The sequence below is a fragment of the Dipodomys merriami genome, unplaced genomic scaffold (genome assembly GCF_024711535.1).
Source record: "Dipodomys merriami isolate MVZ:Mamm:240054 unplaced genomic scaffold, mDipMer1.0.p SCAF_11, whole genome shotgun sequence".
NCBI classification, from domain to species: Eukaryota; Metazoa; Chordata; class Mammalia; order Rodentia; family Heteromyidae; genus Dipodomys; species Dipodomys merriami.
The window spans coordinates 26,138,465-26,153,000 of NW_027202382.1; the positions used below are offsets into that span (position 1 = coordinate 26,138,465).

Consider the following 14,536-nt stretch of genomic DNA (forward strand, 5'->3'; position numbering starts at 1 on the left):
ACTAACTAGAAGGTAAATAGGCAAGTAAGTTTAGACTTTAGGGCCATTGTACAGGCTCCCAAAAATCATGTTTTAATCAATGAAGAATCTTGATCTGGAAGAAGAAGACTAGTGAAATGCAGGAGAAACCTAGATAGTAGAATTCACAGCCTCCATTGAGGACTTAGACTATATAGTAAGAAAAAAGTAAATAATCAGAGATGTATCAAAAAAGTTCTCAGATATACCTGAGTCAGAGAAAACTTTTTCCTTACTCTTGTCAGTCTTCAGAAAAACAGCTTTCACAAAAATAAGCCCAATTTAGGTAAACCTCAAATGACCACAGTACAGTATTAAAGTACCTGATTTAATGAGGTGAAAAAAAAGCGTAAGATTTCTTTTTAATACAGCTACATATGTGTGCATATGTGTGTGTATATATATATATATATTCAAAACACACATGCACACACATAATTTTTATAAGTCCATCTGTAGACATATACATAAGCCTATATTTTCTTTAGATTAAATGCATACTATAAATGAACAGACAAAAGGAAAATAAAATAAAACAGGAAGGTAAGAGGGTATTACACAAATGGTAGGACAAAGGATAAATTAATGCAACAGCGGTACTCACTAGATGCTATGTTGAAAATGGGGGCTGGGAAGGTGGCTCAGTGGTAGAGCGCTTGCCTTGCATGCATGAGGCCCTGGGTTCGATTCCTCAGCACCACATAAGCAAAAAGAAAAAAGCCGGAAGTGGCGCTGTGGCTCAAGTGGTAGAGAGCTAGCCTTTAGCTGAAGAGCTGAGGGACAGCACCCAGGCCCAGAGTTCAGGCCCCACAACTGGAACCAAAAAAAAAAAAAGAAAGAAAATGAACTATACAAGTTGTGGGTGGAAAAGGGAGGGCAAAACTGGGAGAGAATGAGGAAAGGGTTGACACTGTTCAAAAAGAAATGCTTTATTTGACATATAACTGCAAACCCTCTGTCCATCACCTTTATGATAGCAATAAAAAAAAAAAGCATGAAGCTGGGCACTGGTGGCTCACGCCTGTAATCCTAGTCACTCAAGAGGCTGAGATCTGAGGATTACGGTTCAAAGCCAGCATCAGTAGGAACATCCATGAGGCTTTTATCCTCCAATTAACTACCAGAAAACTGGAAGTGGTGCTAGGGCCCAAATGGTAGAGCACTCATGAAGATGAGTGAGCTGAAGAGCTCAGGGACAGGGTCGAGGCTCAGCGTTCAAGCCCCATGACAAAAAAAAAAAAGCTACACTCTAAAAACTAAAATGCAATGCTCAAATTTCAACCACAAATCCACAGATTATATCATTAACATTCTCTTCCACAGAATTATGAGCAGCTGAATGGCCAGTGTTCTACATGGATTTAACTGCCTTAAGTAGCACATAAAATATGAGGCTAATGAATGTATTTTGAATTTAAAAGTGAAATATTAAAGAAGTATCAAAGTAATAAAATTCCAGAATGTTTGCTCATGACTTATGTACAAACATATAACTGTTTTATTTTAAATAATAGTGAAATTATCTCAAACATCAAAATCCAACAATAAAAAAGAAAAAGGTTATCAGAGACAAGCAAGATCATACTTAACCAGACAATGACCTGCAATGGGCACTGGCAGCAACTGCACAATCCACAAGTTCAGCCAGAGCTGGACAACTATGATGGCCCAGCCAAGAGACACAAAGTAAATGTCACTAGTTTTCTTCTTTCTGAGAAATGTTCCAATCTCAGGCCTTTGTCTGCCCAGAGTGGGTGAAGGGGAGGAAGGACAAGAAGGGGAAGAAGGGGAAGAAGAAGAAGAAGAAGGAGGAGGAGCAGCAGACAATGTTGGAGGAGGTTCGCCTTCCTTGTCCATTGATTCTGAAAAGAGAATGGGGAAAAAAATAATGTGCTATTTCATCCACATTGGGAAACAACAAAAAGTAATTTGTTAGACAAGCTTATTGCAAGCCTTCAAAATACATTTCAATACTATTCAGTATGATTATATTAAAGTAGTCAAAAAGATTTGCATGTGCACTGAAAAACTGGTGGAGAATTATGCTGCTGACACAGTTGGAATTTAGGGAAAGGAAATTTGTTGGGAAGTAGATTTGGGAAACAAAGAATATCTTAATGTGTGTGTGTGTTGGTCCTACGGCTTGAACTCAGGGCATAGGAAATGTCCCTGAGCTTTTGTGATCAAGGCTAGGGCTCTACCACTTCAACCACACCTCCACTTTGGGCTTTTCAATGGTTAAAAGAGGCTCATTGACTTTACTGCTGGGGCAGGCTTTGAACCACAATCCTCAGATCTCAGCCTCCTGAGTGGCTAGGATAACTGGCATGAGCCACTGGCACCCACTTGGAATATTTTACTTTTTACTTTATACTGTTCCAGGTTAAAAAAAATATATATATATATATATATGTATATATATAAGCATATATATATAACTCAAAGACAATAAGCAAGAGAAAAGTATATAACAAAGTAGCTGAAAATTGTACTTATTCATTGAAAGTATATGACCAAATAAAGCACAAATATATATATACTACAACCTCTCTAAGAATTTCTCCCTGTTTACTACATTTGTAGTATTAAGGATGGGACCAGGGGCCTCATGAATATCAGGCAAGAGCTCTAACTCTGAGCTACAATCCCAGCCATCTTTTTCTTTTAACACAATTTTAGATTTCACTATGGGGTATATTCTGCTTTCTTGTTTTGATGAGACACATCATATACATCAAATGTCATATAGCTCTCAAGGCAATATTATTCAATACACATCATGATGACAGAATTATCAAAATTATAAAACTTGGGATTTTTGCCTTTCACTTAAAAATCGTTAATTATGAAAGTATATCATGTTAGGAAAATGGAGAACAGAAAAGGAATATATTTCAGAAAGTCTAGAAAAGAGAAAAGAAACAATACCCATAATCTCAACCCCCTATTTGTCCAAATAGTTAAAAATTTTTCATATATTATCATTTTCCACATTCTCAGCTCAAGTGAGCTGAATGACTAAGATCTGGTCTCCTTTATTCTCCCCATTGAATTGCTAATACATAGAATTGTCCCTGATATACAATTAGCACACTAAGTATTGGCATCATAATTTCCTTAGTGTTTCTTTTCACGTTAAATGTTTAGCTTTAAATTTTATAGTCAAGATAACATGCACTATGATATAAGTCAGTCAGCCCTCCTCACTAGGACTGCACTTGGTACCCTGACAGACAAGCCAGGTATATTATACTTCTGCGTGGCTTTGCTAAGTATCTTTTCAATATGAAAGTTACAGGTTGGTGAGTGTGTCTGTTATCTGGAAAAATGATAGTTCCATAATAAAAAAAAAAAAAAATACCATCCTCGCCAGGCACCAGTGGCTCACGCCTGTAATTCTAGCTATACTCAGGAGGCTGAGATCTGAGCATTGCAGTTCAAAGCCAGCCCAGGCAGAAAAGTCCGTGAGACTCTTATCTCCTATAAACCACTAGAAAACCCGAAGTGGTGCTGTGGCTCAAGTGGTAGAGTACACTCGCCTTGAGCTGAAGAGCACAAGGACAGCGCCCAAGCCCAGAGTTCAAGCCCCATGACTGACAAAAAAAAAAAAAAAATACTATCCTCTGTTCACTTTGGAAACATAATTCAACGTAGAAAATATGTCTTCTAACACTGAATGCCTTTCTCTTAGCTGATTGCTTCCTTTAAGACAGGTCTGATTTCGTTCTTCAAGAGTGCACTACAAACTTCCCCTAATTCCAAATATCTCTGCCACTATCAGACATGTCAACATAGACAGGATGGTCTTCCACATTCCTGAACTCTATGAGAGTAGTATGCTGCTTCCAAATCTGGTATAAATCTACCAGCTATATCTTTCAGGAGGCTGCAATGCCAGAAGCCAAAAAAACATGTTTTAAAGAGGACATGTTTTAAAGAGGACAGCATGAGGCATGAAAATCTAACCTTTAGAATGACAAAGAAATGGTTAACTAGGACAAAGAAAATAAAAGCCATATTTCCCTCTTCCTCCTGAGAGGTTCATATAAGGAAGAAGGGGAGAGAGTACAAGCAAGTGAAATGGGTAAAAGAAAGAAAAGAACGCAACAGAATAAAGATCAAAATAAAACAAAGAGAACTTGCAGTTGTAGAAAATGAAATAGAAAATAAGGGAGTCAGAAAGTGGGGAAGAACTGTTTCAAAGGTAAATAGGACACTGGGGGACGGGGGAGGGAATGAATGTTAAGAATAAAAATAAGAGAAAAGCCTTGTTTGTTTGTTTGTTTTTGTCAGTTGTGGGGCTTGAACTCAGGGCCTGAGCACTGACTCTGAGCCTCTTTGTGTTCAAGGCTAGGACTCCACCACTTGAGCCACAGTGCCACTTCTAGTTTTTGAGTGGTTAATTGGAGGTAAGAGTCTCACAAGGGACTGTTCTATCCTGGCCGGCTTCAAACCATGATCTCAGTCTCCTGAGTTGCTAGAATTACAGGCCTGAGTCACCGGTACCTGGCTGAGAAAAGCCTTTTTTTAAAAATAGGGAGAAAGGGGCTGGGAAGTTGGCTCTGGTAGAGCGCTTGCCTTGCATGCTTAAGGCCCTGGGTTCGATTCCTCAGCACCACATAAGCAGAAAAAAAAAGCCGGAAGTGGTGCTGTGGCTCAAGTGGTAGAGTGCTAGCCTTGAGCTGAAGAGCTGAGGGCCGACAGCACCCAGGCCAAGAGTTCAGGCCCCACGACCGGACCCCAAAAAACAAAAAAGTAGGGAGAAAGCCAAGCTAGGAACCCCAAGTGTGTAAATAATTAAGTTCATGAAAAGTAATAAGGTAAGAGTGAAAAGGTATAAAAATAGTACTCAGGAATAGTACTCAGAAAGCCTAAGTAGCATTGTGTGATGCTAGTATATCACATTTTTCAGAAAACCCTTGAATGCTTTCAGTCACCTGCAGGCAGAGTGGAGGGCTGGTCTTCACTGCTTGACTCATACCCTGTGATAGAGATGGCCAGATTTGCCAGAGTAGAAGCTGCCATGGAGATAACTTGCCCTGGTAATTCTGCCCCTGTAAAAAAAAAAAAAAAAAAAAAAAAAAAAGTTTTAAAGCAAATGAACAAAACAAGAAATGCATAATTTAACAATAATGCAAAATTTTCACCAGAAATGAAACAAAATAGTTATTTCTGATCCACTGGACCATTCTTATTTTTCCATGTAGAGGAATGCTCAAAAAACAGCAACATTCAAGTCTTAGAACTTTCTGTGTGGATAACAGATGTTGAATATGTATATCTGAAGTACTAGGCTTATAATTTTTAACTTCACAAGAAAACCTCCTCCCTACCATGCCATCCCACCAGTACTGGAATTTGAATCACACCTCCAGTCTTTTATTTTGGCTGTTTTTCAGATAGGGTCTCTCACAGTTTTGCCTGAGCTGGTCTCAGATTGCAATCTTCCAACCTGTATTTCCTACCTAGCTAGAATTATAGATTACTATGCCTGCCTTACTGAGATAGGTATCACTAACTTTTACACAGTCTGGCCTCAAATCAAAATTCTGCCAATTTCTACCCCCCACCCCCACCACACTCCATTCCCCCGAGTTACTATGATTAGAGGCATGAGCCACTGTGCTGCAGTTGACTGTAATGCACACTTCTGCTGAAAAGCATACCCGAAGCAAGTTTGAGAGCTCTTTGGATTAAACTGTCTTACTCTACTTTGTATTACTATTTTCTAGTACAGTATCAGAGAATCCATATTTGATGTTCTCATAATAACATTCAATAAATATGTAAATGCACGGATATTGTGCAAAACCATATAGATCCACAAAGTAAATAATCTACTACTTGGAAAAAACATCATTATACATTTCCATGTTAAGTTTCTAATAGGTAGTGCCAAGATGAATCATCTGCACTAGATTCAAATAAAACAGTTACTAGCAAGTAAGGTCTATTTGAAATGGTCACTTTTTAAGCTACCACAGCATATGATGCAGACTAGCTCACACAACATTATGTTCTAGTATAGTTTCTTACACAACAGAGGCTGGAAAGGATGGACTGTATTTCTTACTCTTTTGCAGCAAAGCAAATCACATGTAATGCAATTTTTACCAAGCAAGAACATCTATGTGCAAGACAACAATATCACAGTATCATTGGGAAGGGGCACAGTTCTCATGTCAAGCAGCCATGGAGACATACAGTTTTACTGTGGCAACTCAACAGAAGTTTGTGATGTCTGATTCATGGCTGGTGGAAATAACCAAATAGTCCTTTAGTGTCCAAGAGCTTTTCTTCTGGTTGCACTGATTCTACCTATATACGAGCTAAACTTAGATGACTAGTCTTTCCAAAATTCATGGTTCAAAGCCAGCTGGGGCAGGAAAGTCTATAAGACTCTTATTTCCAATTCATCACCAGAAAACTGGAAAAACTGGCACCTTGGCTCAAAGTAGTAGTCTAGGCTTGAGCAAAAAAGCTCAGGGACAGTGCCTAGGACCTGAGTTCAAGCCCCACAACCAACCCCCCTCCACCCACCCTCCCAAAAAAAAGAAGAAGAATCTCTGGTTACCCTTTGCCCAGTTTTCCCCAATGTAAAGGTTTGAAATGTAAAGATCATTCTTGCTTGTTTGAAGAAAAACAGAAGACCTAAAGAGACCTCAGGGAGATAAGCTACTATGGTATTATAGGCAAGATGTAGTAACAGCACAGTTCACAGTGGCAAAAGGAAAAGTAGAAGTGACTAGACTCAACAGGCGGGGAGAAGTCAAAGTAGACCACTCTCAGTGACTAACTAGAGAATCAAAGGTACAGGTGTGTAGGTTTCCAGATTACAATTAAAACAATAAATGAGGAATCAGATAATGATGCTAAAAGTCTGTTAAGAATTCTAGACATAAGTTTCACAAAGAGACTAAGGGCACCAGAGACAGGACAGGATTCGTTTCTTAGAAGCAGGCCCAAAGGAGATGTCTTAGGATCCACTCAATAACAAAATTTGTAACACTTAATGTCTCAAGACAGTAAGATAGAAATAGAAAAGATTGGGGGGAGGAGAGGAGCCTTCCAGTCAAAATGCTAAAAAGTAGTATTGTTCTGATTTCTACAAAATGGGCAACGAGTCAAAGGTTCTAAATTGCTAAATACACTGTACACAAGCAATTCAATTAAGTGGAGGCTCACTCCCCCACTTCCTCCAGGGCCAAAGACAGGTTTTATCTGGAAGAAAGCTTTACCATACTAAACAAAACAGTTCATCAATGCCAGCGGTGAGCTAAGAATTTCCACAGCAGTCTCACTAATGTTCATTATGTACTTTTTAAAGTCTACAAATACGAATACACTGGAAAAGCAGCATAATACAGCAGGTAACATCAATCTAGACCACTTAAGATTGTAAAATGCTGTTGACAGCTTCAAAGATAATGGATATCATTCTAACAAAATACACAAAGCTTGTCCTTGAATAAGAGGGTGGCTCATATTGAGGCACATTGAAGTAAGTTTCTTGGTGTCTTTTATGTAGCTCCAAAATTACAAAATCATCTTTTTTTTTTCCCACTCTTTTGTTGTTTTATTTTCCTAACTTTTCGTTTTCTGCTCCCTCTTCTTTTTTTTTTTAAAAAATTTTATTTTATTTTATTTTATTTGAGAACATACTGTACACAGGGGTTACAATTACATGGGCAGGATAATGCATACATTTCTTACCAAGCATTGCAGCCTCCTCCTTTGTTTACCCTTCACCTCCCTTCCCATCCTCCCCCCTCCCCCCCACCCAATCATGCCCCCCTCCCCCCCCCACACCGACATTGTAAAGCTGGTTTTGACATGACATTTTGTACTTCTCATTGTTGCAACAGGTCCACCTGAATCCTTAAACGACTTGTTTGTCCCCATCTCCTCCACATGTTATACTGACATCAAATATAGTGAAAGCAGGGGTTACACTGTGGGGGAGGGACATACAAAGCAACAAAGAAATAATCTTATAAATGCGTTAGAAACACATGCATGAAAGAAACGAAAACATTAAAATACATATTTAAGGGTTCATTTTCCTAACATCACATTATCTGACCTTTTCCGCTTGACTCATACCTATACTAGATATTGCACATAAGGGAAACCATGGGACCTATGTTTCTTTGGGCCTGGCTTACTTCACTTAATATAATTTTTTCCAAACCTTTCCATTTCCTAACAAATGGGGAAATGTCATTCTTTCTGATGGAGGCATAGAATTCCATTGTGTATATATACCACATTTTCTTGATCCATTCATCTACTGAGGGGCATCTGGGTTGGTTCCATATCTTAGCTATGGTAAATAATGCTGCAATAAACATAGTTGTGCTGGTAGCTTTAGTGTGGTCTTGTTTGTAAACATTTGGGTAAATGCCCAAAAGTGGGATTGCTGGATCATAGGGGAGATCTATGTGAAGTCTTTTGAGGAACCTCCATACTGCTTTCCAAAGTGGTTGAACAAGTTTACATTCCCACCAACAATGAAGTAAGGTTCCTTTCTGTCCACATCCCCTCCAGCATCTGTTGTTGTTAGAGTTCTTGATTTTTGCTGTTCTAACTGGAGTGAGGTGATATCTCAATGTTGTTTTGATTTGCATTTCTTTTATGGCTAGGATGTTGAATATTTCTTCATGTGTCTATTGGCCATCCTTCTTTCTTCTTCAGAGAAGCTTCTCTTTAAGTCTTTCGCCCACTTATTTATTGGGCAGTTGTTTCTTTGAGGATTTGTTGTTGGGTGGTTTAATTTTTTGAGTTCCAAGTATATTTTAGATATGAGACCCTTGTCCGTTGTATGGCTAGTAAAGATCTTCTCCCAATCCGTGGGCTTTCTATTGATCTTGCTAGCTATGTCATTTGCCCTGCAGAAGCTCTGCAACCTTATGCAATCCCATTTGTCCAACCTTTCTTTTACAAAATCATCTTAGATCTCCTCAAATATGTACTTTCATTCAGCTTCACTTTAACTTACATTGCTGAATGTTACCACCACCACCACCACCACCACCACCACCACCACCACCACCACCACCACCACCACCTGCCCCCCCCCACCACCACCCACCCCACCCCACCCCCAAGCATTCACTCACTGAAGAGGTGACTGGGCCATTAAGCTGAGATAAGAAACCAAGACACCAGCCTCAAGGTCAGCCTAACGATAAAATCTTGTTAGAATCCAGTATATTATATATAATGTTAAGTAGCATAGGAAGTGTGTGGGGTTTCAGGATGGAAACCTAATCCATGCTGGGAGATCAGAGAAGGTTTCCAAAGGAGCTATTTCCAAGAATATTCAATTATGCCACCCTCTAAATCCAATTGCACAAACACTAACCAGATAAATAAAAAAATTGAACAAATCTGCTCTGGAGAAGGACCGAGAGAGGCTGGTTCCTTAGAAGACAGGGATGCAAACATGTTCCAAGACAGGCAGAGGAAGAGAAAGAGCAGTGTCCTCTTACAAAGTACTCCAAGGCACAGGGTATAATTAGAAGGGTGGATGAGTACATGGAAAACAGAGACCAGAGAATGGAAAGTCTCAGGAGTTCCTGTGCTCAGAGGAAGGACAATTCAGAGATGCAGTATATGTGAGAAAACAAGACTACCCAAGTTCAAATCCCAGGCCCAATCCTTACTATGTAGATGACCACGGACAAGTTATTAATGCCTACATCTTTTTTTCCCTATGGGCAAAATGGGGCTGTTGTAAATTCTTATTTCATGACCCAAGTGAACAGTACATATAAAATTCCCATGGTGATGTATAGTATGCAAAAGCACTCAATAAATCATAGCCAAAACTATTGGTTTTAATAGTATAAACTGTAAGCATAAGCCACCAGGACCAAGGTATTTCTCTGTACAACCTATCCCTTTTACTTAACAATATATCTATTTGCTTAAGTCTTATTGCCCTTAGTAGATATTTTTCCATCTCCCCTCTGTATAGAGTAAACTAAAATCAATATATTGAATCTTCAAGGCAATGGCTTAAGAACTAACTCTAATAAGAACTAACAGAGAATATACAGTAAATATTCAACAATTTTTGCTAACATCAATAAAACCATGCAAGCTCTTCTAGGTAATATACAAAAGATTCAGCAATTTTTAGACTATCTTGAATTTCACAAAAATATGAAAGGCATAGCACACAGAGAAAATCAATGAAGAGTACTTGTGCAAAGGCTCTTATCAAACAGGCATTTTAATGAGTTCTCCCACAGTGGTGTCCTTCAGCATTTCAAAACCCTAAGGATCTAAACAGAAGAATGCCAAGGCTAACCTCTAGACAAGGTCATGGTATTCAGTTTAAAAAAAAAAAAAAAGTTAAAAACAAGGGACTCTATCTTGAGACTCAAGCACAGAAGAAAAAAAAAAAAAAAAAAGGAAAGAGCATCTAAAACTTCAAGTATGAATTTCCCCAGGGACAGAGGTAGTATGAATTGAGTCACAGGTTCAAGGAAGAAGGCCACTGACCAGGACAGAAATGCAGACTAGCACAGAGAAAGAGAATACACGTTCAGATTAAAATCTGGTAATACAACAAATATAACAACAAGCAGACTAACTTTTTAATAATCATGAGAAGATATATTCTGGAAACATTCTAAATAAAAGGCTACTTCCTAGTCTACTTCATTTTCCCAGTAATAGTGGCAGTTGGCAAAAATGCCTGCTAGATGGAGGCACTGAATACCTATCAACTAAAGCATACCCAGCTTGCAAGGTTTCCTTTGAAGAAACCTGTTTCTACTACTAATGTGGAAAATACATCTTCTTTCAACTGCTTCAAGTGTTACTCAGGAGGCCCTAGATATGGACCAGGAGTTCTTCTAGGACTACTTACCTGATAGCACCATAAATATGGAGTAAGAGGTAAGTAGTAAGTTTAGTCCACTTCTCTACTTTTCCTATTTGAACTTAACTGGATCAAATGTATTTATTCATATTACATGTGATCCCAAGTCTTCCCTGCAAAGGAATTTCAGGTCCCCTTATAATTACCAATGTCAAGAAGATCATTCATGACTATTCAAATGGAAAGAACACTGAGCTAAAGGTCAAAGACCTTAGTTTAAATCTTAGCTCCACCTGTGTAAGTGTAGACAAGTCATCTGAACTAAATGCCTACATCTGCAAACAGATCTGTCATCTATTTTACAAAGCTACTTTTGATTTATTTGTGTGAGTGTGTGTGTAGTTAGGGTTGTTTTTTTTTAAGATTTCAAAAGATAGCACTTGTTGGCAGTATTGATTTTTCAGATAATCTCCCTGTCTAACCTAGGCTGTCCTCAACTCAAAACACTCCTGTCTCAGTCTCCCAACTGCTGGGACTACAGGCATGCCCCATTACCAAGCATATAAAAGTTCCTAACCAGAAATCTGAAACCTGTCTGCTTGTTTGTTTGGTTTTTTTGGGGGGTAGGGAGGGGTCAAGAGAAGAAGGAATAAATGAATACAGAGAGAAAGAGTAGGAGAATATAGTTATTATGTTAAATGAACAAATGTGAAAATGAAGCAAGGTAACTTCAAGGTATGAGCAGTGTTGGAAAAATTGAGGAGAATAGAAGGGATGATATTGATCAAAATGTATCATACTTAAAAACCCATTTTTGAATTGTCGTATAATTACTTAAATTTTTTAAAAAAGTTCTTAGCAAATGGTAGGCATTAAAGCATTTAAATGGTTTTTTTCCCCCTTACACTTGATATTGGACTTTCCAGATATGCTTATAAGAGCTCCCCAGATCAAAGAGAAAGTAACCAAGTTCCCTGGATTTAGAAGATGCTAAAACTAACTCAATAATGATCCAGAAGAGTTTTCTAAACCTAGGGAACAAACTCACCTTTTGATTTCTAATGAAATCAGATATAATTTTTTTCGAAGTATTTTCCAGCTTCAGTTGATTGAACAGATACATGTAGCTGATAGTACATAACTCAGGACAAAAGCAGCCCAAAGGGAAAGCCAAACTACAGTGAGGGTAATAAGCAGAGCGATCTGAATCACCTACAACGTGAGAACAGGAAGAAAAACAAGGTAAAACTTCTCTTTGGTTAGTTTTACCTTGTTTTTCTTCCTCTTCTCACTAGTTTCCAAAACAGGAAAACTAGTTTCTAAAATTTCCCAAAACTTCCAGTTGTCTATCACTTTTTTTTTTTTTTGCTGGTCGTGGGGCCTGAACTCTGGGCCTGGGCACTGTGCCTAAGCTCTTCAGCTCAAGGCTAGCGCTCTACCACCTGAGCCAAGGCGCCACTTCCAGCTTTTTTTTCTGCTTATGTGGTACTGGGCCTCAGGCATGCAAGGCAAGCACTCTACCACTAAGCCACCTTCCCAGCACAACAATTCACTTTTTAAAAAACAGTTTATAAGATAGCTATACAAACTTATCAAGAGTGCTATAAATAGCCTTGTAACTAGAATAAAATGAAGATGCTAAAAATAATGCTGTAGAAGAATGTTAACACAGAAATGTGCTCATAACATAATTGTTTAAAATGCATATTCCAAAAGAGAATGTTCCCTATGACCCACTTTTTTGTGCTTAAAAAAAAAAAGCCATATGCTTGTGACTTGTAATCCTAGCTACTCAGGAGGCTGCGATTTGAGGATCATAGTTTTAATTCAGCCTGGGCAGAAAAGTCCACCAAACCCTTATTTCCAATTAACCACCAGAAAACTGAGTGGAGTTGGGGCTAAAAGTGGTAGGGCGCTAGCCTTTAACAAAAGAGCTCAGGGAGAGCACCCAGGCCCTGAATTCAAGCCATGTACAGAAAGAAAAGAAAAAAAAAAAAAAAAGACTTAAGACATATGAACCATTCCTTAGCAGATCCTAAAAATTTAACTAAAAAACTGAAACTAAAAGCTGGGCGCAGGTGGCTCACGCCTGTCATCCCCTAGCTACTCAGGAGGCTGAGATCTGAAGATCGCAGTTCAAAGCCAGCCCAGGCAGGAAATCCGTGAGACTCTTATCTCCAATAAACCATAGAAAAATGCAAATGGCACTGTGGCTCAAGCAGTAGAGCATTCGCCTTGAGCTGAAGAACGCAGAGACAGCACCCAAGCCCAGAGTTCAAGCCCTACAACCTACCATAAGCAAAAAACAAAACAAAAAAAAACCTGAAACTAACAAATTCTACAAAGTTAGATACAAGATCATAAATACCAGTTTTATTTCAAACTGTGCACTGGCAATGAACCATCCAAGAAAAAAATTAAGAAAACATTTCATTTATAATTTTTTTAGAAACTAAAGAATAAATTAGGGGCTGGGAAGGTGGCTCAGTGGTAGAGCGCTTGCCTTGCATGCCTGAGGCCCTGGGTTCGATTCCTCAGCACCACATAAGCAAAAAGAAAAAAGCTGGAAGTGGCACTGTGGCTCAAGTGGTAGAGCACTAGCCTTGAGCTGAAGAGCTGAGGGACAGTGCCCAGGCCCAGAATGCAGGCCCCATGACCCGACCCCCCCCCAAAAAAAAAAATGAATAAATTAAACCAAGTATAACATTCGTACACTAAAAACTGTGGAACACTGTGGAAGAAATTAGAGAACAACTAAAGTTGTTCTTATGTACATCTTATGTCCTTTATCTGGAAGGGTTTTTTGTTGTGATAGTGTAAAGATAGCAGTAATCCCCCAAGTGGTCGTAGATTTAACCCAGTCCTTATCAAAAACCATTACAGGTCAGGTGTTGGTGGGCCAGGCCTATAATCCTAGCTACTCAGAAGGCTGAAACCTAGAAGATCAAGATTTGAAGACTGGCTGGGCAGAAGATCCCTCAATACTCTATCGCCAACTAACCAGCAAAAATGCCAGGCTGGAGGTGTGGCACAGTGGCAGAGCACCAGCCATGACCAAAAAAAAGCCAAGCTAGAGTACAAGGCCCTAAATTCATTTTCTGGGACTGGCACATATACACACACACAAAGACAGACATTTTTGCAAAAGTATTGAAGATGATGCTAAAATAGACATGGAAATTCAGGGATCTCAAATAAACAAGACAATCTTGAAAAAGAACAAAGGTAGAAAACACAACTCAACTTCAAAACCTACTACAAATTATAGTCATCAGAACACTGTGGTACTGGCATAAGGACAAACACACAAATAAATAGAATGAAAATGGAATGAAATGGGAGTGGGAATACTAGAAATGGAAAAAAATGGAATGGAATGTCCAGAAACAAATCTATTCTATGCTTGACTGATTTTTTTTTTAAAAAAAGAGTACCAAGGGGGAAAAAAAAAAACCCTATGCTAGAACTATATTTTCACTTGCCAAAAAAAAAGTTGATCCCTTACCTCCACCATATATAAAAATTAACTCAAATGAGTCAATGACCTAAATGAAATAGATAAAAAACAAAGTTTAAGCCAAGTGCCAGTGGCTCGCTCACGCCTGTAATCCTAGCTACTAAGGAGAGATGAAATCTGAGGTTTGAAGCCTTTCTGGGGCAGGAAAGTCTGTGAGACTCTTATCTCCA

The 14,536-nt window shown here is 38.7% G+C and overlaps 1 protein-coding gene across 4 annotated transcripts in view; it reads right to left on the minus strand.

Moving 5' to 3' along the window:
* Window positions 1-14,536, minus strand: part of Tmem245 (transmembrane protein 245) — a 92,634-nt gene that overhangs the window by 62,941 nt on the left and 15,157 nt on the right. For all 4 annotated transcript variants that reach the window (XR_011369584.1, XM_070011254.1, XM_070011230.1 and 1 more), the window contains exons 4-5: window positions 4,956-5,072; window positions 1,620-1,880 (exon numbers count right to left, since the gene is read on the minus strand). Coding sequence is in view for 3 of the 4 variants with exons in the window: in XM_070011254.1 (XP_069867355.1) it covers window positions 1,620-1,880; window positions 4,956-5,072 (378 nt within the window). In the remaining variant the exon portion in view is untranslated. The remainder of the gene's footprint in view (window positions 1-1,619; window positions 1,881-4,955; window positions 5,073-14,536) is intronic.